At 43.1% G+C, this 27,074-nt stretch overlaps 1 protein-coding gene across 1 annotated transcript in view; it reads right to left on the bottom strand.

Annotated features, from left to right (window-relative positions):
- Positions 1-24,572: 24,572 nt before the first annotated feature.
- The window catches only part of LOC136636245 (acyl-CoA 6-desaturase-like), a 35,436-nt gene continuing 32,934 nt past the window's right edge, over positions 24,573-27,074 (bottom strand). Inside the window, exons 10-12 of the mRNA XM_066611207.1 lie at positions 26,388-26,467; positions 25,456-25,581; positions 24,573-24,624 (exon numbers count right to left, since the gene is read on the bottom strand). Coding sequence (XP_066467304.1) covers positions 24,573-24,624; positions 25,456-25,581; positions 26,388-26,467 — 258 coding nt within the window. The remainder of the gene's footprint in view (positions 24,625-25,455; positions 25,582-26,387; positions 26,468-27,074) is intronic.

Consider the following 27,074-nt stretch of genomic DNA (forward strand, 5'->3'; position numbering starts at 1 on the left):
AAACTATTACCCCTTCCTTTGTGGTAGCAACTTTATCTTTATTTTATATGTAAGGCTATATTTTGCTAAAGCAGGGTTTCTCAAACTGTGGGTTGGGACCTACTTGGTGGGTCGTGAACGGAGGTCAGTGGAAAGATGTGGGTTGTGGAAAGATGTGGGTGGCCATCTTGGAAACTGGTGAATTAGGCAGCTGGCACCATCTTGGAAGCTGGAACTGCCTTTGCCTAAGCATGCTCTGTATGTGGCCATCTTGGAGGCTGGCAAACAGGGCAGGCAGCCATCCTGAAGCTGGAACTGCCTTTGCCTCAGCTTGCCTGTGTGTAGTGAAAGCTCCTCCCAGGACCAAAAGGGCGGCTTGCACAGGCGCACAGGAGTGAGTGTGGCTGCTGAGTGTCTCAGGGAGCCCTGCTGGATTGTCCTGAGGTGAGCTGCAGCCTCTTCCTGCAAATGGGGGGCAGGTTTGTTTGTTTTGCTTTCTCTTTCACCACCTCCTTCCAGCTCAAGCTCTGCCCTGTGATCCAGCCCCCTCTCCCCCCACTTGCATCCAGCCTAGCTCTGCCCTTCCCACCCCCCTCCAGACACTTAAACCTCTGCAGATCCCTGAAATGGGGGAGGTTTAAATAGGTTTAAATATGTGTCAAGATTTAAATGGGTTTTTTCTCCTTATACTTTGCTATTGGAAAATGGCTGAGAAATAACCCAACCCAAGCTAATAAAACACCATGAGATACTCTCCCTTTAATACAGTGAACAGCTGGGATGCTTGGTAGCAATGGGGGGGGGGGGTGCGGTGAGAATTGAAACAAGCTTCTGAGCTGGACTATTTTCTCTTGTCATTTGCAGTTTATGAACTACTAGGTGAGAAAAGCGATGTCACTTCCTGCTTGATGATGTCACTTCTGACCATGCCATAACTTCCAGGTTGATGACATCACTTCCAGTGGGTCCTGGACAGAATGTCATTCTGCAAAGTGGGTCCCGGTCTAAAAGTTGTGAGAACCACTGTGCTAAAGAATAAGGATTTGATATTTTCATTTTTATTCTGCCCTTCTTCTAAGGAGCTCAAGACAGTGTGGTCTTCCTCTTCATATCAAACTAGTGAAGTATGTTAGGCCTAAGATCTCCAGTGATGCAACCATATACATTACTTAGAAGTAAGTCCCACCTTGTTCAATGGGGCCTACTCCCAGGAAAACATACATGAGATTGTAGCTGACATGATTTCAGACTGTGGAGATTTGAATCCAGATCTTTCTAGTGTGAGTTCATCTACACTGCAGTCTCATATATACTGGTATAAAGCCACTATGGCCCAAATCCTAACCAACTTTCCTGCACTGACAAAGCTGTGCCAGTGAGGCATGTGCTGCATCCTGCAGTTGGGTGGCAGTTACAGAGGCCTCCTCAAGGTATGGGAATGTTTGTTCCTTTACCTTGGAACTGCATTACTTTTACCTTGGTCCTAAAATGTTGGTTAGGATTGTGCCCTCTGTCTCATAAAGTCATCACAGTGGTGTAAGACTACAATCCTATCCACCCTTTCCTGGGAGTAAACCCCAATGACTATAATGAAACTCGCTTCTGAGAAGACATGCATAGGATTGGTCTCTAAAACCACTATGTACAGTGTTTCATATCTCTGCATAACAGAAATATTTGCCTATTTATTAGAGTTTTTGGTAGGATGTCTAGATGCACAAAAGTCAAGGCTCATTGTTATTTCAATAATTGTGAAAAGAGGATTTTATCAGATGCAGCTTGTCATACACAGGTGAGAATAGGGCCAGCCCAAGACCTCCTAAGGCAGCATGAGAAATGAAACCTTCTCTTACCCAATGATGTGCCAGTCTCTGCTCCTCTCATTCATCAATGGTCTAGCTCAGCATGCTCTTCCCTTCTACATTTCCTCTTCCTCTCTGTCCCCCTCTTCCTTTTCCAATCAAGGAAGTAGGAGGAGGAGCAGTGGAAGCAAGTAGGCAGACAGAGATGGACAGCCCCCATCATTCTGCTGCCTGAGGCTTCATGGATGGGCTGATCCAGGGTGAGCAAAGCTGGAAGAAGTCTAGTGCCAAAAGACAGAATCATTTATTTTAGCTGTCGTTTGAGCAATTCATGAAAAAGCCTCATGAAGCAATTTACTGTGTGTTAGGTTAGTGTTCAGTTACTACATTTAGTGCATCATCATCAATGTACATGGCAATTTCATAAGCAAAAAATACAAGTCTCTGCTGCAAGGAACTTACAGGCTAAAATTCAAAAGTGGGGGAAGCAGAGAGGGTGGGGGAGGGAAAGGAAAAGGCCCTAAGGAGTTAATGCAGACAAATGCAGGTGGAACAAAGGAAGTGGAAGACCAAAGTATGTATGATCAACGCAACAGGAGATTTATTAGGTAAGGCAAACATATATACAAGAGCCTCCTGAGTCAGCCTTTGAAAGACCAGTCTCTGAGTTATCAGCTCTTGGAACCCAGCTAGTTTTGAGAAGCTCTTAGCCAGACTGAGACTTTGAGGTTATCCACTCTCTGCCATTTATATACTATCCTCAGACACTTCTGATAGCATGTCCAAATATGGGCATTCTAACAGTTGACTTTTGATGAGAAACCTTCATGAAGCAGATTAACCCCCATACAACCAGAGTCCCCTGTTCTCTGATTTTCACAGGGAGTTTCTGAGAAGATTTTAACCATGAACACTTCTGAATGTACAGATAACATGGTGTAATGTTGTATAGCCTCTGGTGCTACATTTAACTTCAGGTTTCTTTCTCCAGGGGAGCTCTAAATCCTCTACTACAAGGAGAAATTTGAAAGAAGATATAAAGGTGGCTACATGGACTGAGAGCAGATACATCATAGCACCTGACAGCACAATCCTATATGTATCTACCCAGAAGTATATCCCACTGTGTGCAATGGTGCTTATTCCAAGAAAAGTGTGCATAGGATTGTAGCCTTGAATGACTTTGCTGTAAATGAAGATTTACCTGGCACAAACTTTGCCTCTGTCATGAATTCTCATTGTGACCATTGGTAAGTCTCTACCTCTCAGCTGCAATATGGGATAATCATACTTAACTACCTTGCAAGGTCATCAGTATTAACATGTGTGAAATGCTTTGCATACTCAGAAAATGCTACTGAAATATTTGTATTATGAACTTCAGGGAGTTTCAAGCATGAGAGGTAGCAACAGAGTAATTTATCAGACCAAAATTGCAAGTAACAAATAAAATGAAATGTGATGCAACTTCCCTGGGTATGTTCCCTACTCAATGTGCTCATGCCTAGGTCCTTGCACCCACTCTAATTTAGGCAGGTGAGTCACCTTGAAGCATCAGGTGCTCACATATTGGACCTGGGGAATTACATGCAGAGGTATATGTGACAGGAGCCCCTGAATTTCCCACTCCTGGAAATCAGGTGCACTTCATGGTCCAATGAGCTGGTTCTAAGTCAATTTTTTTTTTTGCTATTAGTCAGTTGGAGAAGAAGGAGAAGATCAACAGCAACCAAGAAACAATAGCCCCTGCTGTTGGATATCTTAGCAGCCTGTTTAGTATGCTGAGGCATCACAGAAGACTCTTAGGTGATAGGAAGTCCAAAACAGATGATAGATGAGGAGAAATCAAGGAGTTCCATCACACATGTGAAAATTAGCCTTGTAAAAAGAGTTCCAATTGATGTACATTTGGATGGAGATGGAATCATAACTGAGGGTGTGTGTTTATGCTTTGCCTGGCAAAGCCCTGGGTTTAATCCCTTGTAGCTCCAGCTAAAGAGACGGTGGTGTTACAGGGCTAGAAAAGGCCTCTGCTGGAGCCACTGCTAGTTAGAGTAGAGAACCTTGGGCTAGATAAGCTAATAGTTTGATTCATTGTATGGCAACTTCATACGAATTATTTGCTGCATTTGCTTTTAGGTGGGGTCATGCACAATGGATCTTTGAACTGGCTGACAGAACTGTGAGAACAATCCCTTCTGACCAGGCAAGTTTTTCCCCAGAAATAATTTTCAACCTTTATTTTGAAATTAGCAAGAAGCAGGCTTATTCCAAAGCATAATACAGTACAGATCATTACTTTTATTACATTTGCCCCACTCATAAACATTCATTTGGACTGCCAGTTTCATAACATTGTTTCTTCCACTGCCTGCTCTGTACTGTTTTTGTCTTCAGGCAGTTTGCAAGCTATGTATGGTGTTGTTGCTAATACAGTGTACTTCACATTTGAGCCTGGATGCAATGCTCTCTCACCTGGCTTGGCTTTCCCTCTACCCCCACATGCAGTTTGCAAACAGAGAACACTTTCCCTTTCTTGTGAAATCTAGGAGGCTTAACATAATGGGGAAAACACATAAATACCCAGTCTTTTCCGTTCTTAATCCACTCTTTTTGATCTTCGGGCAGTAATTTATTTCTCAAAGATTGCAAAATAGCAATTCTGAATGTGAATGAGGCAATGTTCCATGGTTTTATTATCCATGCAATTGATTTCAACAAAAGAAGTCTTGTTTTCTGCAAAGGATTTTTGAAAAAAATTATAAACAAATTATGTTTTTTTAAGTCCCCATGGAAAAAGATCACATTTTGAATGTGATGCATATATATGTTAGTCATTCATTTTATGGAACTGAAATTATTTTAAAGTGGAATGCATTGATCCTTAGGTTTAAATTTGGCTTTATGTGAGTAAGCTCAAAAACTCATTTCTCCTGATTGCAGCCAGAAAGTGCATTGACAGGGATGCAGAGTCTCAATTAAATGAAACCTAGTATGGGGTTACCAAATTTTTACTGGTTCCTGCTCCTATGTCACTGACTGCTACTAAATTTGCAGAATTCATACCAGCATTACCATGCTGTGCAAAATTTCATCTGTTCTGCAGATCAAGCTGCTGTTGAAGGCAATGGAGGAAACTAGGTCAGTTGGAACTCTGCTACTCCTTTTAACTTTTTCGTATTAATGGGGAGCATACTATTTTGAAAATCTGCCATCTGAGCAAAGTAATGGCATAAATGATCTTTGCATTTAGCCTGTGGAACTCATGGCATACAATCACTGTTAAAAATATAACAGCACATTAGAAAGGTTAGACCTATTTATGTAGAATAAGGGCCCAATCCTATCCAACTTTCCAGCATTGGTGCAGCCGCAATGGAGCCCCAAGGTAAGGGAACAAATGTTCCCATACCTTGAGGAGGCCTCTGTGACTGCTTCCCTAACACAGGAAGCAGTGCATACCCTATTGGCACAGCAGCACCAGCACTGGAAAATTGGATAGGATTGGGCCCTAAGGGACCAATCCTATCCTACTTTCCAGCACTGGTGTTGCTGTAATGGCGCCCCAATGTAAGGGAACAAATGTTCCCATACCTTAAGGAGGCCTCTGTGACTACCTCCCCACCACAGGATGCAGTGTACGTCCCATTGGCACAGCTGCACCAGCACTGGAAAACTGAATAGGATTTGGCCCTAAAACTGCTGATCAAGTGACCGATGCCCCTGCACTCAGGATGATCTTAAGCTAAGATCTTTGAGTATATATAACACATGGTATATGGTTTTTAATTTAAAATCCAATGGTTGGCATCAGGGCTGAGGCAAAATGACACCAGTGCATAGGAGCCTTGCAAGAAAGGTCATAATTTTGAACCCTTAGGCCTTCTGAATCAATTGACGCAAACCAATGGCCTATGGGCAACCTAAAGGCTCTGAATCACACATAGCTTTTCTAATGTACTTTTGTGTGATTCAAGAGCTCTTCCTGGAATCTTAAGAATCATAGTTTTCATTTTTCAAAGAGTGATTTTTTTATTCCTTGTGGTTCCTGAGATGAGTTTAGCAAGCAAACAAGCTGTCAAGCTTAATTGTGCTTTGTGATGCCTATTATTTTTAAGCCATCATAATTAGGGATCTTCTTCTGACTTATAATTTTTGAGTAGATGCCAAACTTATGTGTGTACATGTCAAACATTGACACAAATACACCGCAAACTTGATCCTCCAGCTTAAAACAGATTAGCAATATGGTCCTTGGTTTTGGATCCAGTTATCTACCCATACATTTCAAAAAATTTTTGGCAGATATTAGGAAGCAAACTACTTGCTGAAGCTCACACACAAGGTCAGTGGGAGCCAAAGGAACAGAACACAACCTTCCTAATAGCCATAGCAGGGAATTAAATGTTACATTGTAGAGCAGATGCAGCCAGCTTCCACTGGGGTAGATGGGAGCAGCAAACTCTCCCTATTTAAAGTATGGACAATCTCCTCTAGTGTTATCATTGAAAATCTTTAAAAATTGCACTGTATAATTGTTTCTTGAAAGATATCTTAATTGAGAACCACTTAGGTGCCTGTGGGGAAAAATGAATCAAAGGATGGAAGTTGGGCTCAGAGCAGAGGATACTATGTATTCCTTAAGTATGCAGAGGCACATCTTCTGCTCTGAACTTGGCAACCTGTAAATGTCCTTAGGGAATCCTCTCCACAGGTTAAGGTCACAACATTGACATCAATTGGCCATTCCTACTGTAGATAGCAGAAGAGAGCCACCAGAAATGCATTGACAGTGCTGTGGGGAGAATGAGGTTTACAACTGTATTTTTGGCTATCAGAAATTAACAGTTTTGAAGGCTGCTTCATTTCATTTTGTTTGAGAAAGCATATGCAAGTGTGACTGTGTATATTGCATATAGATTTTAAGTGGGATTTCAGGTCCAGATGTAGTAGCTGATCATTGACCCTAATCTTCCAGAACTGTCTTAGCTGCCCAGGCCTCCCTCGCTCAATGACGCTGAAGATTTGAAATAGATTCTAAAGCAGGCGAGCAGTCTAAAATAGGTCAGGTTGTCCTTGGAGATGCAGATCAGAGATTTGTGTTACAGGGAAGCATCAGCTCAAAGTGTCACATGTGATATAGATGGGAGGGATCAGAAAGATGGGGTGGGGGCAGGGAACCTTGAATAACGTACAGCAACAGCTGTTGCAAAAAAGTGTCAGCTAGGTAGAGAATTTGATGTGGACATGGAATATTCTGTGATCATCACATTCTTCAAGTCAATCTAAAGTCAGTATTCTCTGGACAGTATGGCTGTCAGGAGCATTCTTTGTTTTATGGTGGCATGGCCATTGCTAACATTTGTTGTGAGGGTTGGAAACCACATGCCTGGGTAGCACCATGACAAGCCCACTAATAAGGTATGGTGAGGCAGTTGCCTTGGGAGGAGGATTGGTGCCCGTTCCCTTTGCCTGATTGGCACCCCATTCCCCCCTACCCAGCATGCTGCTGGTGCTCTTGTTGCTATTGCCTGGCTTTTGAAAAAGCAGATGGAGGGAAGCAGAAGACCTGTGGAATTGGAGTTCAGTGGTGGTCTAGATCACTGAAGTATTCAAACATGATTGTGGTCACGAAAAACCCACCTGAGCCAGAGGAATATCTTGAATTAGCAGAGCTGTGCAGGTCAGGTGAATGGAGCCTGAAGTTCCACTGCGTTGGGGGCGGGGAGCATAAACTGCCATTGTTTTGTTTTTATCTTAACTATAGTTGCTCCTATTGTTAAAACAAGCTGTCATTCTTTAAATGGGATGTATCATACATTAATATTTCCCCTTCATTTCAAAGGCGGGGTGAAGCTGTGATCTAGGTTGAGCAGTGTGCTCCCAGTATGGAGGCTATTATATGCACAATCTTTCACGAAGCTTGAAAACATCATTTGCCTTTTATCAGTGAAACAATGGACAACATTTTAACCACATCTTGATTAGAACTGGTTGGGTTGTTAGAGGCTAGATATAAACTTGTTTTGTGAACAAGACTCATTCACCTGATGGGCATTCCAGATCAGGAAACATGGTGCCATTTAGGTTGAAATTGAGTACCAGACATATATACTAAGAAAAGCATCATACAGCACTGTGAATGCACTCAAACCTCACTTTGAAATGTAACTGTATCTAGAACATATCAGTGAACTGAATGCCAGTATATACTTCTCAATCTGGAAAGTACTGAAGGATGTGCCTTGTGTCTGCTAGTTCAGTGGTTCCAAATATCTGATCTTGGAGACACACCTTTTGTTAAATGACAATGAGAGGCATGCTTCACTCTTGGATCCCCCAAAGGCTTAAAAAAAGTAAGAATGTCTGGTCTTAAGAGAATCCACCCATTGTGTCTCTGCATGAGTTATGAGTCACTGTTCTAAACATGCCTCCTGATTGGAAGGAGGCAGTACTGTATGTTAAACTGCTGTCTGACCATTGGTTACATAAGAACATAAGAACAGCCCCACTGGATAGGCCCATCTAGTCCAGCTTCCTGTATCTCACAGCGGCCCACCAAATGCCCCAGGGAGCACACCAGATAACAAGGGACCTCATCCTGGTGCCCTCCCCTACATCTGGCATTCTGACGTAACCCATTTCTAAAATCAGGAGGTTGCACATACACATCATGGCTTGTAACCCATAATGGATTTTTCCTCCAGAAACTCGTCCAATCCCCTTTTAAAGGCGTCTAGGCTAGACGCCAGCACCACATCCTGTGGCAAGGAGTTCCACAAACCGACCACACGTTGAGTAAAGAAATATTTTCTTTTGTCTGTCCTAACCCGCCCAACACTCAATTTTAGTGGATGTCCCCTGGTTCTGGTATTATGTGAGAGTGTAAAGAGCATCTCCCTATCCACTCTGTCCATTCCCTGCATAATTTTGTATGTCTCAATCATGTCCCCCCTCAAGAGTCTCTTTTCTAGGCTGAAGAGGCCCAAACGCCGTAGCCTTTCCTCATAAGGAAGGTGCCCCAGCCCCGTAATCATCTTAGTCGCTCTCTTTTGCACCTTTTCCATTTCCACTATGTCTTTTTTGAGATGCGGCGACCAGAACTGGACACAATACTCCATGTGTGGCCTTACCATCGATTTGTACAACGGCATTATAATACTAGCCGTTTTGTTCTCAATACCCTTCCTAATGATCCCAAGCATAGAATTGGCCTTCTTCACTGCCGCCGTACATTGGGTCGACACTTTCATCGACCTGTCCACCACCACCCCAAGATCTCTCTCCTGATCTGTCACAGACAGCTCAGAACCCATCAGCCTATATCTTGATTTTTTGCCCCAATGTGCATGACTTTACACTTACTGACATTGAAGCGCATCTGCCATTTTGCTGCCCATTCTGCCAGTCTGGAGAGATCCTTCTGGAGCTCCTCACAATCACTTCTGGTCTTTACCACACGGAAAAGTTTGGTGTCGTCTGCAAACTTAGCCACTTCACTGCTCAACCCTGTCTCCAGGTCATTTATGAAGAGGTTGAAAAGCACCGGTCCCAGGACAGATCCTTGGGGCACACCGCTTTTCACCTCTCTCCATTGTGAAAATTGCCCATTGACACCCACTCTCTGCTTCCTGGCCTCCAACCAGTTCTCAATCCACGAGAGGACCTGTCCTCTAATTCCCTGATTGTGGAGTTTTTTCAGTAGCCTTTGGTGAGGGACCGTGTCAAACGCCTTCTGAAAGTCCAGATATATAATGTCCACAGGTTCTCCCGCATCCACATGCCTGTTGACCTTTTCAAAGAATTCTATAAGGTTGGTGAGGCAAGACTTACCCTTACAGAAGCCATGCTGACTCTCCCTCAGCAAGGCCTGTTCGTCTGTGTGTTTTGAGATCCTATCTTTGATGAGGCATTCCACCATCTTACCCGGTATGGATGTTAGGCTGACCGGCCTGTAGTTTCCCGGGTCCCCCCTCTTTCCCTTTTTAAAAATAGGCGTGACATTTGCTATCCTCCAATCTTCTGGCACCGTGGCCGTTTTGAGGGACAAGTTGCATACCTTAGTCAAGAGATCTGCAACTTCATTCTTCAATTCCTTAATAACCCTTGGGTGGATGCCATCAGGGCCCGGTGACTTATTGATCTTTAATTTATCAATGAGGTCTGAAACATCTTCTCTTTTAACCTCTATCTGACTTAACTCCTCGGTTAGGAGGGGCCATTCGGGCAGCGGTATCTGCCCGAGGTCTTCTGCCGTGAAGACAGATGCAAAGAACTCATTTAATTTCTCTGCCATCTCTAAGTCTCCTTTTATCTCCCCTTTCCCTCCCTCACCATCCAGAGGGCTAACTGCTTCTCTGGCGGGTTTCCTGCTTCTAACATATTTGAAGAAGCTTTTATTATTCCCCTTAATGTTGCTGGCCATGCGTTCCTCATAGTCTCTCTTGGCCTCCCATATCAACTTCTTACATTTCTTTTGCCACAATTTATGTTCCTTTTTATTCTCCTCATTAGGGCAAGACTTCTATTTACGGAAGGAAGCTTCCTTGCCCTTCACAGCCTCTCTAACTTGGCTGGTTAGCCATGCGGGCACCCTCCTGGATTTAGTGGAACCCTTCTTTCTTTGCGGTATACACCTCTGCTGGGCCTCTATTACTGTTGTTTTAAGCAGCCTCCATGCACTCTGGAGAGATTGGACTCTTTTTACCCTCCCTTTCAACCTCCTTCTAACCAGCCTCCTCATTTGAGGGAAGTCCGCCCGTCGGAAGTCAAGGGTTTTTGTTAGAGATTTGCCTGGTATTCTTCCCCCAACGTGCACGTCAAAACGGATCGCAGCATGATCACTGTTCCCCAATGGCTCAGTAACGTTTACATCTGTAACCAGGTCCTGCGTACCACACAATATTAAATCCAGAGTCACCTGTCCTCTGGTGGGCTCCGTGACTAGCTGCTCTAAGCCACAGTCATTTAGCACGTCAAGAAATCCGGTTTCCTTATCGTGACCAGAACACAAATTGACCCAGTCAATATGAGGATAATTGAAGTCCCCCATGATTACAACCCTGTCCCTCCTTGTCACCTCCCTGATCTGTTTCCTCATTTCAAGGTCCCCATCAGATTTCTGGTCTGGAGGACGATAGCACGCCCCCAGTATTACATCGCTGCACAAGCCTGGTAATTTAACCCACAGAGATTCTACGGTGGAGTCGGACCCACCTTCAATCTCTACTTTGCTGGATTCTATCCCTTCCTTAACATAAAGGGCCACCCCACCTCCAACACGCCCCTGCCTGTCCCTCCTGTAGAGTTTATAGCCTGGGATTGCTGTATCCCACTGATTCTCCGCATTCCACCAGGTTTCCGTTATGCCCACTATGTCAATATTTTCCCTTGTCACCAGACATTCCAGTTCTCCCACCTTTGCTTGTAGACTTCGGGCATTCGCATAAAAGCATTTATACACGGAATGCCCCAGGATGGGCTGCTTATTTGCTCCTTTGTCCCCGCATCCTCTCATTGTGCCAAACCGTCTATTGTCCCACCACCCTACCTTTCCCAATTTCTTCTCCTACCCTGCCTTTGTCTTGTTCTCTAATCTCCCCATCCTCATCCCTATGGGATGAGGAGTCCCGAACCGGATGCCCCTCGGCTCCTGTCGGCCTTCCCCCAGGGATCAGTTTAAAAGCTGCTCTGCCACCTTTTTAATGTTATGCGCCAGCAGTCTGGTTCCATTCTGGTTCAAATGGAGCCCGTCCCTCTTGTACAGGCCCCACTTGTCCCAAAACGTTCCCCAGTGCCTAACGAATCTAAACCCCTCCTCCCTACACCACCGTCTCATCCACGCATTTAGACCCCTGATCTCCGCCTGCCTAGCTGGCCCTGCGCGTGGAACAGGTAGCACTTCAGAGAACACTACCTTTGAGGTCCTGGCTTTCAGCTTCCTGCCTAAAAGCCTAAATTTGGCCTCCAGGAACTCCCAGCTACACTTGCCCACGTCGTTGGTGCCGACATGCACCACAGCCGCTACCTCTCCCCCAGCACTGTCTACTAGCCTGTCTAGACGAGAAGTGATGTCCGCAACCTTCGCACCAGGCAGGCAAGTCACCATGCAGTCCTCACATCCGTCGCAAACCCCCCTCTCTATGTTTCTAATAATTGAATCCCCCACTACAAGAAGCCCCCGACCCCCCTCCCACCGAGGAGTATCCCAAGTGCGCTCGGATACGGGCCCATCCCCTGGAGAAGGGGTCCCCCCTAGGGGATTGTTTCCCTCCTCTCCAGGATGACGTCCTCCAGTCCCGAGACTTCCCACCCGGGCAGCCGAGGAGCTGCACGCCTGAGGTTGGGACGAAGCCTGATCGTCCCCGGAAGTCTCCCCACGGTCCTCCTCTGGCTGCCTGCGCTTCTCCAGGTCGACCACCAAGGCTTCAAGGGAGCGGACGCGTTCCCTGAGAGCCTGGAGCTCCTTGCACCGAGGACACACCCATGACTTATGCCCCAGAGGCATATAATCATACATGTGGCACTCGATGCAGAACACATCGAGTTCACTTAGCTCAGTATTGTCTGTACTGATAAGCAGCTGCTCCCTATGATCTCAGAATGTGGTCTTTCACAGCCATACCTGGAGATGTCAGGAACTGAACTTGGGACCTTCTGCAAGCCAAAGCATTGCTGTACAGTTGAGTTAAGGTTCCTGCAGCAACCTCCTTTGTGGAATGGCTTCACAAGAATCTTTCGTAATTTACTGTCCGGTACTGGAGAGTTCCTTCTATATCTTTGCTTAGGAAGTGTTGCTAGTTGTCAATCCAGAGACAGCACCTTTGATTTTAATAGCTCTTGGGTAGATTGTGAGCATGGTGTAGTTCTTGCAGTAGCGTCTCTCATTCCAAAGCTGCAGTGCTTCATTTGCCCTTTTTTCCCATCCTCTGTGGCAAACAGAATTCTAGTTTTGCCTCATAAAAGATGAGACAGAAAGGCAGGTGAGTAGCCTATGACAGGTTCTGCAGTGAGATGTGACACAGCTGTGCCAGAGTTCTTATTGCAATGAACACTGTCTCCAGATCAGCACTGGTAAACTCAAGATCCAGGCCAAGGAACTATGATGGACACATAGGCCAATATTTCCAGCAATGGCTAGGGAAAGTGGAAAGAGACATGATTATGGACTGAAGAGGACTATGAGAAAAAAAGACATGTGAGCTTGGAGTGCAAGAAGATACAGATCCAGGCTCATGTGCAAGGTATTTCAGGATCTAGTACTGGTTTTGATGATGCTGCCCATTGTACCACCACATCTGTTAAGGGATTGGTTTTCTCTGCCTGTGATTAGAGATGTTGTTTCAGTTGTTAAGTGTTTAAACAAGGGCTATTAGGTTATTTATCTGACTGATAAAAAATGATAACTACCCCTGAAATAGAGAGGTCACCCCTGTCAAGGCAGCTGGACTTTGTGCTGTCACATATCGTTCTTCAAAAGACCAGAAGTTAAAGTTAACCGTGAGCTGGAACTTATGTAAATGTACAGTCACCCCACCAAAGTTAGCCAACAGCATCCTTGGGAGGGAAAGGTGACTCTGAACCACAGTAACCTACAAATCAATCTTTACATGACACAAACTGACAGACCCACCTGGTGACAGCTGTTTCTCAAGAAGTAGGGAAATTTAGTGCTAGGCATTTTATTTGCCAGTTCCTAATTTTTCTTCTGTTTTTACTCTCAGGTGAGAGCAAAAGGTGGATTACATTCCTAAAAGAAGTACAATAAAGCAGCCAAAATAATGCAATCATTAAAGCACATGAAAAGAAGAAAAATTTCCATAGCGTGGAACCTGGAAGTAAAATCAAATTAAAATAATAAAATCTCATTGGAATGAAAAGCAGTGTTTGTCTACTTCCTGAAAAGTGTTGGCCTGCTCCTATACATGTTTACTCACAAATAAGTTTCATTGAGTTCAATAGGGCTTAGTTCCTAGAAACTGTGTTCAGGATTGTTGCTAGAGGTAAGCTCAGAAAAATCTAATTCAGAAGAAAGTTTTATGAAAAGGGGTCTGATAAAACACACAATGATTTGGGTTATGAAAAATTTTCATGAAAATGAAAGGCTGGGAGGTTGTTTATTCTCTGACAATCATCCATCCAGAGCACAGTGCAGAAATACAATGGAGTACAAGAAAACTGAAGGAGAGAACCAGCAGCACTATATGAGAGAACTCCAAATGAATCAAAGACATAACTTCTTGCCATATAAGATGCAGCAGAAGGAAATCGGAGGGTGGGGGGTTAACCCCAAACCTAAATGTTTTGGAGCAATTTGAACTAGAAGAAAATTATTTCTGAACAAAACAGATCAGATAGGCCAGATAATAAAATTTAACATGTGTACAAAGCTTGCTTACAGATCACTGGAATCTCCTATTTGAAATGGGGTTTCAGAAAAGAAAATTGTTCTCAATATCAAACCGACTATTTCACATAACTTAAACAACATCAATATGAACTATAAGTCTATAACTATAAGTGGAGTTTGCCTAAACCAAAGAGCAGATTTCTCTAATTTGTGGCATATGCATTCCTTTGCTAAAAGGTATGGGGGCTGGATAGGAAAAATCACAAACACAATCCAGCTCCAATCCAGCTGATTCCTCAGAGCTTGGTATAGACCTTCCAAACAGTTGTAGGAGTGGTAAACGAACACATAATTTTTGTGCAAACAGTTGTGCGACTTCTTCAAACGAAGTCAAACGTGACGTCTTCACATTTCCATGGGGGATATGCCTGTATCCAGGGTCAATATTTCCTGTGGAATTACCACTCCAACACTCTTACTCTACAAGCCTTCTTCATGAAAGGGCAGCAATAATGTAGTTCAGGGAACAGCCTTCCTCTGTCCTCAGCTCTCTTGCTACAATACAGTAATATTTCGAATGTAATCATCTTAAGGAGTTAACCTTGACATTCCTTTTCAATGGAAATGTCAGTTAGGATTGAGCCAAATCTCTTAGCTCATCTCACTCTGTCAGGAGGAGATATATGCCAATTGTTGCTGATGGCCTTCACTCACTAACCCAGAGACAAACTCAAGAAAGTGCAGTTATTATATTTGCAAATATAAATATATTTGCAGAATATTATAATACCTTTTTTTTTACAATTTAGAAATATGTAAATTGTGGTTGATATCAGTGGCAAGACATCCGTTGACTATAATGGAATTTAACTGACTCTGAGTAGAGCTTACCAGCACCAGCACTTAAATGCAAGCATGTGAACTGTGCGAGGCTTGTTGTCAGAGCAAGCTATGTGATGGATCTCCTCAAAGTGATTATGAAGTAGGAACAGTTTCCTGGACTTCCTGATTGTGAGGTTCTCCTCAGCCAAAAGAAGTGTAATGCAGGGCCTCTACCAAGGAGCATATATTCTCTCTCTCTCTTTCTCTCTGTTGTGGATGTGGCTCTAGAACTACTCTAGAATAGTGTTTCTCAAACTGTGGGTCGGGACCCACTAGGTGGGTCATGAGCCAATTTCAGTTGGGTCCCCATTCATTTCAATATTTTATTTTAAATATATTAGGCTTGATGCTATCATGGTATGTGAATGCATTTGGGGAAATTATAGCTCTGTACTTTTAGCAGGCTACTGTGTATATGCTTTTAACAATGATAGTACATGGAACTTACTCCTGGGTAAGTGTGAGTAGCATTGCAACCTAGGACCATTAAAAATTTTCCTGCTTGATGATCTCACTTCCGGTCATGACATCACTTCCAGTGGGTCCTGACAGGTTCTCATTCTAAAACATAAGAACAGCCCCACTGGATCAGGCCATAGGCCCATCGAGTCCAGCTTCCTGTATCTCACAGCGGCCCACCAAATGCCCCAGGGAGCACACCAGATAACAAGAGACCTGCATCCTGGTGCCCTCGCATTGGCATTCTGACATTGGCCCATTTCTAAAATCAGGAGCTTGCACATACACATCATGGCTTGTAACCCATAATGGATTTTTCCTCCAGAAACTTGTCCACTCCCCTTTTAAAGGCATCCAGGCCAGATGCCAGTCACCACATCCTGTGGCAAGGAGTTCCACAGACCGACCGCATGCTGAGTAAAGAAATATTTTCTTTTGTCTGTCCTAACCCTCCCAACACTCAATTTTAGTGGATGTCCCCTGGTTCTGGTGTTATGTGAGAGTGTAAAGAGCATCTCTCTATCCACTTTATCCTTCCCATGCATAATTTTGTATGACTCAATCATGTCCCCCCTCAGGTGTCTCTTTTCTAGACTGAAGAGGCCCAAACACCGTAGCCTTTCCTGATAAAGAAGGTGCCCCAGCCCAGCAATCATCTTAATCGCTCTCTTTTGCATCTTTTCCATTTCCACTATGTCCTTTTTGAGATGTGGTGACCAGAACTGGACACAATACTCCAAGTGTGGCCTTACCATCGATTTGTACAACGGCATTATAATATTAGCTGTTTTATTCTCAATACCTTTTCTAATGATCCCAAGCATAGAATTGGCCTTCTTTACTGCCACTGCACATTGGGTCGACACTTTCATCGACCTGTCCACCACCACCCCAAGATTTCTCTCCTGATCTGTCACAGTCAGCTCAGAACCCATTAGCCTATATGTGAAGTTTTGATTTTTTGCCCCAATGTGCATGACTTTATACTTACATTGAAACGCATCTGCCATTTTGCTGCCCATTCTGCCAGTTTGGAGAGATCCTTCTGGAGCTCCTCACAATCACGTCTGGTTTTTCACCACCCGTAAAAGTTTGGTGTCATCTGCAAACTTTGCCAACTTACTGCTCACCCCTGTCTCCAGGTCATTTATGAACAGGTTGAAAAGCACCGGTCCCAGTACAAATCCTTGGGGCACACCGCTTTTCACCTCTTTCCAATGTGAAAATTGCCCATTGACACCCACTCTCTGTTTCCTGGTCTTCAACCAGGTGTCAATCCAGGAGAGGACCTGCCCTCTAATTCCCTGACTGTAGAGTTTTTTCAGGAGCCTTTGGTGAGGGACTGTGTCGAACGCCTTCTGAAAGTCCAAATACATAATGACCATGGGTTCTCCTGCATCCACATGCCTGTTGACCTTTTCAAAGAATTCTAAAAGGTTTGTGAGACAAGACATACCCTTACTGAAGCCATGCTGATTCTCCCTCAGCAAGGCCTGTTCGTCTATGTGTTTTGAGATTCTATCTTTGATGAAGCATTCCACCATCTTACCCGGTATAGATGTTAGGCTGACCGGCCTATAGTTTCCCAGGTCCCCCCTCTTTCCCTTTTTAAAGATTGGTATGACATTTGCTATCCTCCAATCCTCTGGCACCGTGGCCATTTTGAGGGACAAGTTGCATATTTTAGTCAAGAGATCAGCAACTTCATTCTTTAATTCCTTAATAACTCTTGGGTGGATGCCATCCAGGCCCGGTGACTTACTGATCTTTAAAAAGTGGGTGCTAAAAGTTTGAGAACCACTGCTCTAGAACAAATTTAAAACAAGAAACGGTCCTTTACACTAGGCTTTGTTTAACCTATGTCTTCCTTTACAAGTGTTTTCCAACAGCCGTAATTGTATTGTTCTTTACTTCCCACATACTTCATATTTAGGTGCTACAATACAGCTCAGCATCATTGGCATAGCATTTGCTTGTTTGATCAACTAGTCTTTCATCAGTTTTCTCACTGCTGTGTGTGAGTATGTATGGTGGAAGAATGTAGTTGCATGTGATTTTTATTAGCTTGCAGTATGTTGTGACCTTTCACATTCCTTGTATTTTTTTTAGAACTTTACCAAAAGTTGATGGCAAGCATCTTTAAAGACCTTGATCCTACTTCTGGCTGCTGCTTGTAACAAATCATAGAACTGTTCGTTCTTGCATGCTGTAGGCTAAAGTTCTTCAAAGACACTCCTGTGTAGTTTATATTTACTGAAATGATGAAAAATGCACATAATCAGATTGTCAAATACAGTTTGGTATAAAGAAGCCAGGTCAGCTAGGTACCACAGATCCATTTCTTGTCACCAGATGTACCTGGTTGTGTTTTACTGTGAAATCATAGGAGACATGTACGCCTGTGTATTTCAATACAAACACCAGATACTTCAGTGTGGATAATTAACACACAAACCATCATTAAATCCAACAAACAGCTATGCTTTTATTGAACAGAGACACTAAAAATAGGTAATTTGATATCCTCAAAACAAAGTCACTGATACCACTTGGAGATTTTGTGTGGATAAAGCCTGTTTAGACCACCAAAAGACTACACTGTAGGTTTAAGGGCTTTGTTAGAGCAGCTCTCAGAGAAACAGCCCAGCCATATGCCCAGAATGGGATGGGAAATTATTATAGAAAAATGAGCTCTTACTTTGAAGAGCATCTAAAGATTTAAAATGCAATGACTGCTGAAACTAATTGTAATAATCATCACCTGTCTCAGAATCTGCCCATGCAGATGCTTCAAAAACTGGTGAATTAAAACCTGATGTTTGTATATATTTGAAATAATTCATGATACAATCAAGTATCATATAACATGTTACATTTACAGTCTGCCAAACTCCACTTGGTTTCAATGAACATGCTTTTAGCCATGTGCTAGATATTGAAGAATCTAATGCAAATACATGATAATTTTTTGTCTTCTTATGTAGTTTCAGATCTTACAGCTGAAGGCAAAAAAGGGTCCTGCGTGTAGCAACATTCTCCCTAATGTGCTAGCTTTCCATGTGGAATAATTTTTTTTTAACAAGGAACATGCAAATATGGAATACCTCACCTGCATTCTGAGATGGCACATTTTGAGTATTATGCCACATTTTTCATGAACTTTTAGACATGTTGTCAGATGCACATAGTTTAATTAAAGTCAGTGAGAGCTTTACTTGACTCAGTTTGGTGTGTACCTCTGATAGTGATGATTGCCTATTTAGGAATTAGAGGGCTGAATTTGTTTGACAGAGCTCATCAACTGCAAAGTGGTAGTAGTAGACATACAGCCTACTCTGCATAATGATCTCTGAATCTAGGCCCAAACATGTAGGAGAAGCCACTGACACTCTCTGAAAACATGTCCTCTCCACCTCCCCGGCGCATCATTGCAACATTATTCATAATGCACTTATTTAATTGGCTTGATTAGGCCAGAATATGGTACAGTCAGTTCTTGACTGAATTTCTCTCTCTTTCTCTCTCTCTCTCATATTTACTATTTTGTCACTCACATCACATCTCTATTCCTCTTTCACATGCTCTTAGTTTCAGAATGGCATATTTACTTCCATTTTACTTTGAAACCTCCAACTGCTACTGAAGCAACAATGCCTAGAATATGTCTTCCTTTTTGCTGTCATCCAGAAGGAACATCTGCCTGCCTCATAAAATGACAAAACTACAGCAAAAATATACTCCATTATCTACCAATTTATTTATTTAAAATGTTTATACTAACCTTCCTCTGATTATTGGGGTCCCCAAGGCGGCTTACAAAATTCATAAAATCACAATATCCTTTTTCAAACAATATTTTCTTTTAAATGAAAAAATATTCAGGCATCTGCCCTAACTGGAGGGTAAGACAGATAGGGACTAGATCTTTCCAGGCATGTGTTGCTTCTGTGGGAACATACTTTGAAGTGGCTTGAATGCCACATTTGAATTTACAAATTCAACAATCCAATGCAGCAGAAATGGCTTAGTGTTGCCGCATTACTGGCCAAGTCCAATGATAGCACTGCCTTTGCTCCTATTCTAAAAGGGTAAGCAAACCCAGAATCATACTGGTCTAATTTTACTGGTGAATCTCATTGAGCTTCATAGGCAACCTAGAGCCCAATCCCGGGCTCGACGTGCCTATGACGACGCGTACCGCTGGCATGCACTGTCGCAAACATGCCATAAGGCATGTTTATGAGGCTTACTGTTGGGTGAGTGCCTGTGCAAACCTAGTGCTGGCCGGCGCTGAGCTAGCGCTAGATAAGTGCCTGGCCTCCACTGCTTGGCGTGCACACGGACTGCTGAGCCACAGAGAGGAAAGCAGGGCGGAGGCATTCCGGGGAGGCTGGGAGAGGGCAGAGAGGAGGCATGCCGGGGGAGGGAGGGAGGTGGGTCCAGTGGAGCAGAGTGGAGGTGGGTCCGATCCAGAGCATTCGTGTGGGGCTTGGTGCCTGACACGAATGCTCTTACTTCACCGCTGACCTTTTGGACAGCGGTGAATTGAGTAACCCCATTGTGGGGCTACTTCCCTTACCCAGGAGAAGGGGACAAAAGTCCCCTTCTCCCAAGGTGCTGCCCACGGCTGCCGCTGGTGCGCAGGATGCGGCAGCAGTCGTTTTCGGTGCCGCCGCAGCTGCGTGTCTCCGGAGCTCAGGATTGGGCTGCTAGTTAGCAAGTCGAACTCAATGCGAAAGCTATATGTGGTTCTTATCTACCCTGACTTCATTAACCAGAAACCAATTTGGGTCCTTTTGAATATTGTATACTCTACAGAGATGTACAGTAGACACATCAAATAGACATCCATTTAATTTCTGCCCTTCAAAGCACCACTTTGCCCAATTTGAAGACTTTAAAAGAAAGCAGAAATATTCACCCACTTACACCAAGCAGTTATAGTTTTCACATCTGTGGGTGAGTACAGGGAGATATACTTTATGCTACTATTTGTTAAGACTGCTGATGCCAGGGGAAACACACAGCTTTTGAGCATAATTCACTGTGATTAATGTGTGAGGCAAATCATTGACTTCCAGCATTGCTGGCATGACTGCATTGGCACGACTGCATTGGGGCTTTCCCATTAAAACACATCCATCACCACAGAATCAGTTACTTGACCTTCTGGGACGAAAAGAAATGCTGGCTTCCAACAAGAGCAATGATACAGAATACTCAGAATATCTCCCAAATGCAAATCTAACATTTATTTCAATTACTTGATTCTCTCTCATGCTTGCTTTTTTTTCATTTTTTGCCAAGAATAAGAACATCTCTGTGATTAGAATGAAAGCAGCTGTTGGACTTGTCATAGATGAGAGAAAACAAACATCTCTGTACCATATTCCCTTCCAGTAACACATTGTTCCCTTTTGGGCTTTTTATGACATTTTCACTAAAAGAATTGCTCTGTGCAACTGCATACTGGCGCCTGCATCTATGGATTGTCCCAGCAACACTGTTCTTCTCAATCATAATGCTCACCTATAGCTATCAGAAGATGCAATTGTCATTTCCTAGAGGCAGTGTCAGTGCAGAGTCTTCTGCTGATATTTTTATTTTAATCACACACTCAGTCTTCCCATCAACTGATGAGAATAAGGCTATGGACTAGAGACAGACTGGTTGACTCCTCAACTTTTGGGCACTGCCAAGCCAATAGGAAATATTCCAACAAGATGGATTGCAAGGAGATTGAGTCACTGGGGTGGGTTGAGAGGGAAAAAGCACAACAATAACAACAGAAAGATTCTGGATTCAAAGACTGGAACAATGACAATGAGTAGACTTCAGATAAAGTGATTTGTCAGTTTGGAGGGTTGCATAGGAGATGCTACAGTACATATTTTGTGTTCATTTCCATTGGAGTAGAGAAAATGAAATACATTCACAGAACCAGAAGGAGTCAGAGGGCCCAACTCGGCCAAATGTAACAAATCCTCTCCCTGTACAGGTCCCATTGATTTTGATGGGATGGTTTATTGTATAGTTATTTCTCTCACATGTGAATGATTTGGACTTAAAAATTGCTTACATTTGGCTAGGTCATGTCCAGAGTCATTAAGGCAATATGCAGCTGTGTTACCTACAATATCATATTAACTCATTTCCTATGTTGTCCAAGGATACAAAATACAGAATGTGATCCAAAGTACTACTGTGGTAGCTGTGTACACAGTGACAAGTAAGACTTCCAAATAGTCATGAGGCACTGAGTAGGAATTAGGAGCAGATTCTTCTATTGCAATCTAAGTTATTAATGTCTAGTCTTTAATGGTTAGTCCAAATGTCATTGAGAGAATGCAGCAAGGTACCTTTCCACTAATGGTCCACTTGGGTTTGAATTTGGATATTAGTAGTATAAATGGAGGAATAATGTACTTTATTTATAGGCTGTAAATCAGATGGACGGTGCAAGGCACAAATTGTGGAGAAGTTGAGCTGGTGCGGCTGTCCCCGTGATGGCTCAGAGTGTCACAAACATGCTATAAGGCACATTTGTGGCTACCCAGGAGCCAGCTGGGCCAGCACAAAGGCCCACACTGGCCTGGCAGTGCCTCATGCAATTCCTGTGCTGGCTGGCAGGAATTCATCAGTTTTCAAATGAGAATGTAACGCCAAGAAGCTCATTCACATTACAAATCCTCCATTTTCTCTTCTGACCAACAGTCAGTGGTTAACATAAACAGTGTGAGAGAGACTCAAAGGCAATTACACCTCATGTAGGGAAGCACATTAAGTTTAAGATAAAAAACTTAGCAATGCTCACAGGAAGAGGAAATAGTGTGAAAGCTCAGAAAAATATCCAGGCTATATAGAAACTCATCCTGCAGAATACGGGAGGGAGGGAGGGAGGGAGGGAGGGAGGGAGGGAGGGAGGAAGGAAAGAAAGAAAGAAAGAAAGAAAGAAAGAAAGAAAGAAAGAAAGAAAGAAAGAAAGAAAGAAAGAAAGAAAGAAAGAAAGAAAGAAAGAAAAGCCTCTCTCAGTTAGGATTTCAAAAGGCAAGCCCTTCAGGGCAGTGGGTTATTTGATATTTTGCCTTCTTTTATGTAAATTCCCATACCCAGAAATTCTGTGCATTGTCAAATGTAAGCAACGTAATGACAACTAGATGAAGGAATAGCCTAGCCTGATATGGTTACCTCTGTTTTTTTAATGACTTTGGCAGTCTTTGTGCCAAATAAGTCTTATATCCTGCAAACAGTTGCTCATTACTGTTTTCTGTTTGTATGGTTGAGCTCTCATAACTATATCAAAGAAAACTGATGATGAAAATATTTCTTAACTGTCTCTGGAATTTAACAGAAGACTAAAGCCACAAAGGGCTTGTTCTTGGTTGCAGGTATTACTGACATGCAAACAGAGATGGCAAAGCAACCGTTCTTTTTTCTAGAACGCATTCCACAGTGCTTGCTGCCAACTAAATATAATGACTACAATATTGCCTGGCAAAACCTTTTCTATTCAAAACCCTTTGAGCCTTCTGCATTCAGCTGAGAGAGGCACAATTCTAAGTATGCTGCAAGCATTGTGGGGCATGTGCTCCAAGCAGTCATTGACAGAGATGGCAAACTAGATAAAATTGCAAAAGAGTAGGAAATGAAATCACTTGTAGTATTTGCTCATATGATAACATGCTACATGAATTACCAAGAATTCTACTACTGTTAATTGATCTGGAAACAAATCTTGTTCTTTAAAACAAGTCTTTCTCTGGATTGGAGTTAATGTTCTGTTTCATTCCAGACCCTTAAAAACTGAGACTACATACAGAAGGCTGATATGGGCCTCCAACCTAAGCTAAGTGGTCCCAGTCCCAACCTATAAATGAATGGCCCTGGTTAGAGATTCTGAATACTGAACTAAACACCGTCCCCTGCATGCCATTCTGAACATCTTGGCTGTCACTGTTCAGAATTTCCAACTGGAGTTGCATATGTATAGCCAAGCTGGTGAATCAAGCACATAGAGGCATTTGTCTTCATGCTTCCCTATCCAGTTAGCAATACACATGTGAAAGCCTGTTCCTGTGCATGCATGGCTCACAGTTGCATTGGGGTGACTGAGCCAGGGTGAATAAACAATGAACAGGAAATATCCCCACTGGAGATAATAAGAATTGGTCTGCAGAAAGCTCAATGCAAAAGTACATCTATGTAGATGTATTTAGGCAGTACAGTAATCAGAGAAAGGAAAAAGTCAGGAAATGTACAAAAAGCCCCAACAGGGCTCTAAGCAAAGCAGACAGAGACTTGCTGCCTATATCTGGGTCTCTGAACTCTCTTTCAGAGACTGGAAAGTAAAGAATTGCTCATGAGAATCCTGTCTTAGATGAGTGATGAGAGAGTTTGCTAGTGGAAACTTGTAAGTTTGGCTTCTGGTATATTATCTAAATTGGAGGAACACTGGGCAACTGTCTTGTGTGTGAGATTTGAACTGCACCTAGTTTTTTTTTCAGGTGTTTCATAAATAATAAACATTATTGTTATTCTTAATAGTAAACTTATCCTGCCTTGGCTCTTCCCCTCTTGTGCCAGCATAATTAAGGGGAGTAGGGCCTAAAATAGCTTAAGGTTTATTTTTTAAAAGAGCCAGACATGCTCCTTTTATTTTACTTTATTTTGTTTGCAATTCCAAAGGATGCAGAAGCTGCCCTGATTGATTATTTTGTGCATGTGAACCAAGTGCCTGAGAGACTGGGTTTAGACTAGAGTAGTAAGGTCTTAGGAAGAGGAACAGAAGTGTATCTCCGTCCACTTGCTCCTTCACTTCCACATCTGCCACCCTTCAAACAGAAGAAACATCTCAACCTACTGGGTCAATGCTCAGCCACCATGAGTGAAGATCAGTATTTTTCAATTCTGTCATTTTCAGTACCTGACATATTTGAAAACCTCTTTGGTCACCCTGAACCCACCCCCTCAAAGGATCAGTTTCACAATACAGGAAACTCCCGTACACAGATACAAACTGAAAGTCGACAATAAAAATACACATGTGACATACCCCAACCCTCCCTCTCTGCTAATAACTTCCCCCTCATTGAAATCCAGCTTCATTTATGGAGGTAGGCATCTAACCAGAGTGCTCCAGATTTCTTTAGGGACCTGCAGAAGAAGAGAAGTGTGAGATTTCAATGTTAACATGGATTTTACGTCAGAGCATTTACTTTCAGATCCTGCTCCAACATGTTCTGGAAGCAAATCTCTGACTCCTACTCCTAAATCTGAATGTATAGTTTATGCCAATAAAGGTTCTCGAACTCGAATGTATAGGAGATGCTTATTGTAACTCTGATGCTTATGCTCTAAATGCCATTGGCTAATTCATCCTCAAGATCCCCAGCTGGGACCCATTGGCCTATCTCAAGCCAATGAGCAGTCCCAATGCAATTGTAAATGCCTGTGCTAAGATTACTGGCATCAAGCAGACAACCACACATATAGTGACAGCCTCAGTATGGCATCCCCCTTATTATCAGTCACATTTCTCTCCCACTTTCAAGGAAGTCAGGGAACTGCACATATAATTCTGTTTGCTTAACTCATGGTTACCATACACCTTAACAGCTTTCAGCTCAAACTACCTTGCAGGGCTGTTGCGAGGAAAACAATGTAAAGTTCAGTGCATGCTAATATTGTCATGTTCACTGAAAGTTTTTTCTTAGGGCCATCTGGGTCATGTGAACACCTCTCAATCATGTGTCCAAAATAATGTTTGACATGGGTAGTATGTCCCAACTTGTGCACACACATATACAAAATGGTACTATGAAGAGGATTAGGTCCTCATGACTATGTAAGTATATGACCCAGTCAATGGTCTGCTCAGCACCTTTGTGGAGAGTAGTATGGATACAGCCTGCTGGTCTTACAATCATCTCTGGATTCACTAGAAAGTGACACCAACAGACAGTCAATCTGTACTAAGTTTCATACCCAACAATGTCTGCAAATGCTTTCAGGAGAGGCTTTTCTTCATAAGGAACTTCATACTTGGCACACAGGGACTTCACCAGTGGAGCAATCTTGTAGTAGTTGTGGCGCGGCATTGTCGGAAACAAACTGAGATAAAGAAAAAAAAACTGGAGGAAACTCCCACCTCAAAAGTTCTGCGTGGAGATGCGCTATGCTCTCTCTTGCACTTCTGCTCACATGAGTAAGGCCTGGCCTACACATGCAGCACAATGAGGTGGCAGAGTTCTGAGAGGGTTCAATGGACTATACTGCTTCAGGTGGGCAATCACATTTTTAATTGTTACTCTGTGGTGAGTAAAATGAAACAACTCTCTGATGTGCTATTGGTTTTTTTTCCAGCTTGTAAGGAGTTTTTTTCCCCAAAACATTCAAAAATGGCATCTTCTCCCCGTAGATTGAGGGCCCAGTCCTATCCAATTTTCTAGCACTGGTGCAGCCACAATGCAGACCCAAAGTAAAAGAACAAATGTCCCTGTACCTTGAGGAGGCCTCTGTAACTGCCCCCCAACTGCAAAATGCAGCACATGCCCCATTGGCATGACTACACCAGCCATGGAAAATTCAATAGGATTGGACCCTGAAGTGGCACAATCCACTCTATTTGTTAACGTAATTCTGCTGCATGCCAAATTCCCTATCTTGAACGAACCTTAATTAAACATGGTTAAAGGAAAGGGGGTATTGGTGGTGTAGATGCCTCAGCACTGAAATAACAAGAAAAGTAATGAAATTTAGTGAAGCTCTGAGCTCTTGTTTATCTTTGTTATGGTAAGCTCGCTTTTCAATCTGCCTTTTTTGTGTGTTCCCAGTTTCCCCAGAAGATTCTTATTATCCATCACCTGTGCCTACTCTACTTGGAAAAATCACTTCTGATCCAAACACTGGATACTTACTGATGTTCTATTTGAAAGTTCAGATGCCCACTAAACCAGTCGTTGAAAAAGGACTGTTCAATATTGCAGGTAGCTGCCAACTGCAAAGGCAAAGAAACAATGCTTATCCTTGGAAGCAAACTCAATAACTTCAGAAGCTTTGCCGTTCTGGCACTGTCTGTTGTTCTAATACCACACTCTAGTGTAATGCTCTAAGGCTGTAATCCAAATATATCTTTTTAGATGTGCTCAAGAACTTCCTCATGTATACCTGGGTATTGAGCTCCACTTCACCTGCCAATCACAACTTTTTTTTCCAGCTGCATCACAAGGAAGGGGTTGTAGCTCAGTGGTAGAGAACACACTTTGCCCGTATAGGATCTTAGTTTCTTCAGTCCCTTGTATCTCCAATTAGAGGATAAGGGTAGCAGCTGATGAGAAAACCCTATGACTTGGGGCACAAGCCTAATCAGGTCTACTCAGAAGGAAGTCCTATTTTGTTCAATGGGGTTTACTCTCAGGAAAGTATGGTTAGGATTGCAGCCTTGGAGAGCCACCACCAGCCAGGTTGGACAATACTGCTGGGATCTGCTGACGAGTTTAAGTTGGCAGGGAAGGTGGGATGGTGTGGAGGAGAGCAGAAAGGGGTTGAGAAGGGCAGAATGGGGCAGGGAGGGGAGGAATGTGGGCAAGGAGGCGGTGCATCTG

Source organism: Tiliqua scincoides, chromosome 1 (genome assembly GCF_035046505.1).
Source record: "Tiliqua scincoides isolate rTilSci1 chromosome 1, rTilSci1.hap2, whole genome shotgun sequence".
Classification (NCBI taxonomy): domain Eukaryota; kingdom Metazoa; phylum Chordata; class Lepidosauria; order Squamata; family Scincidae; genus Tiliqua; species Tiliqua scincoides.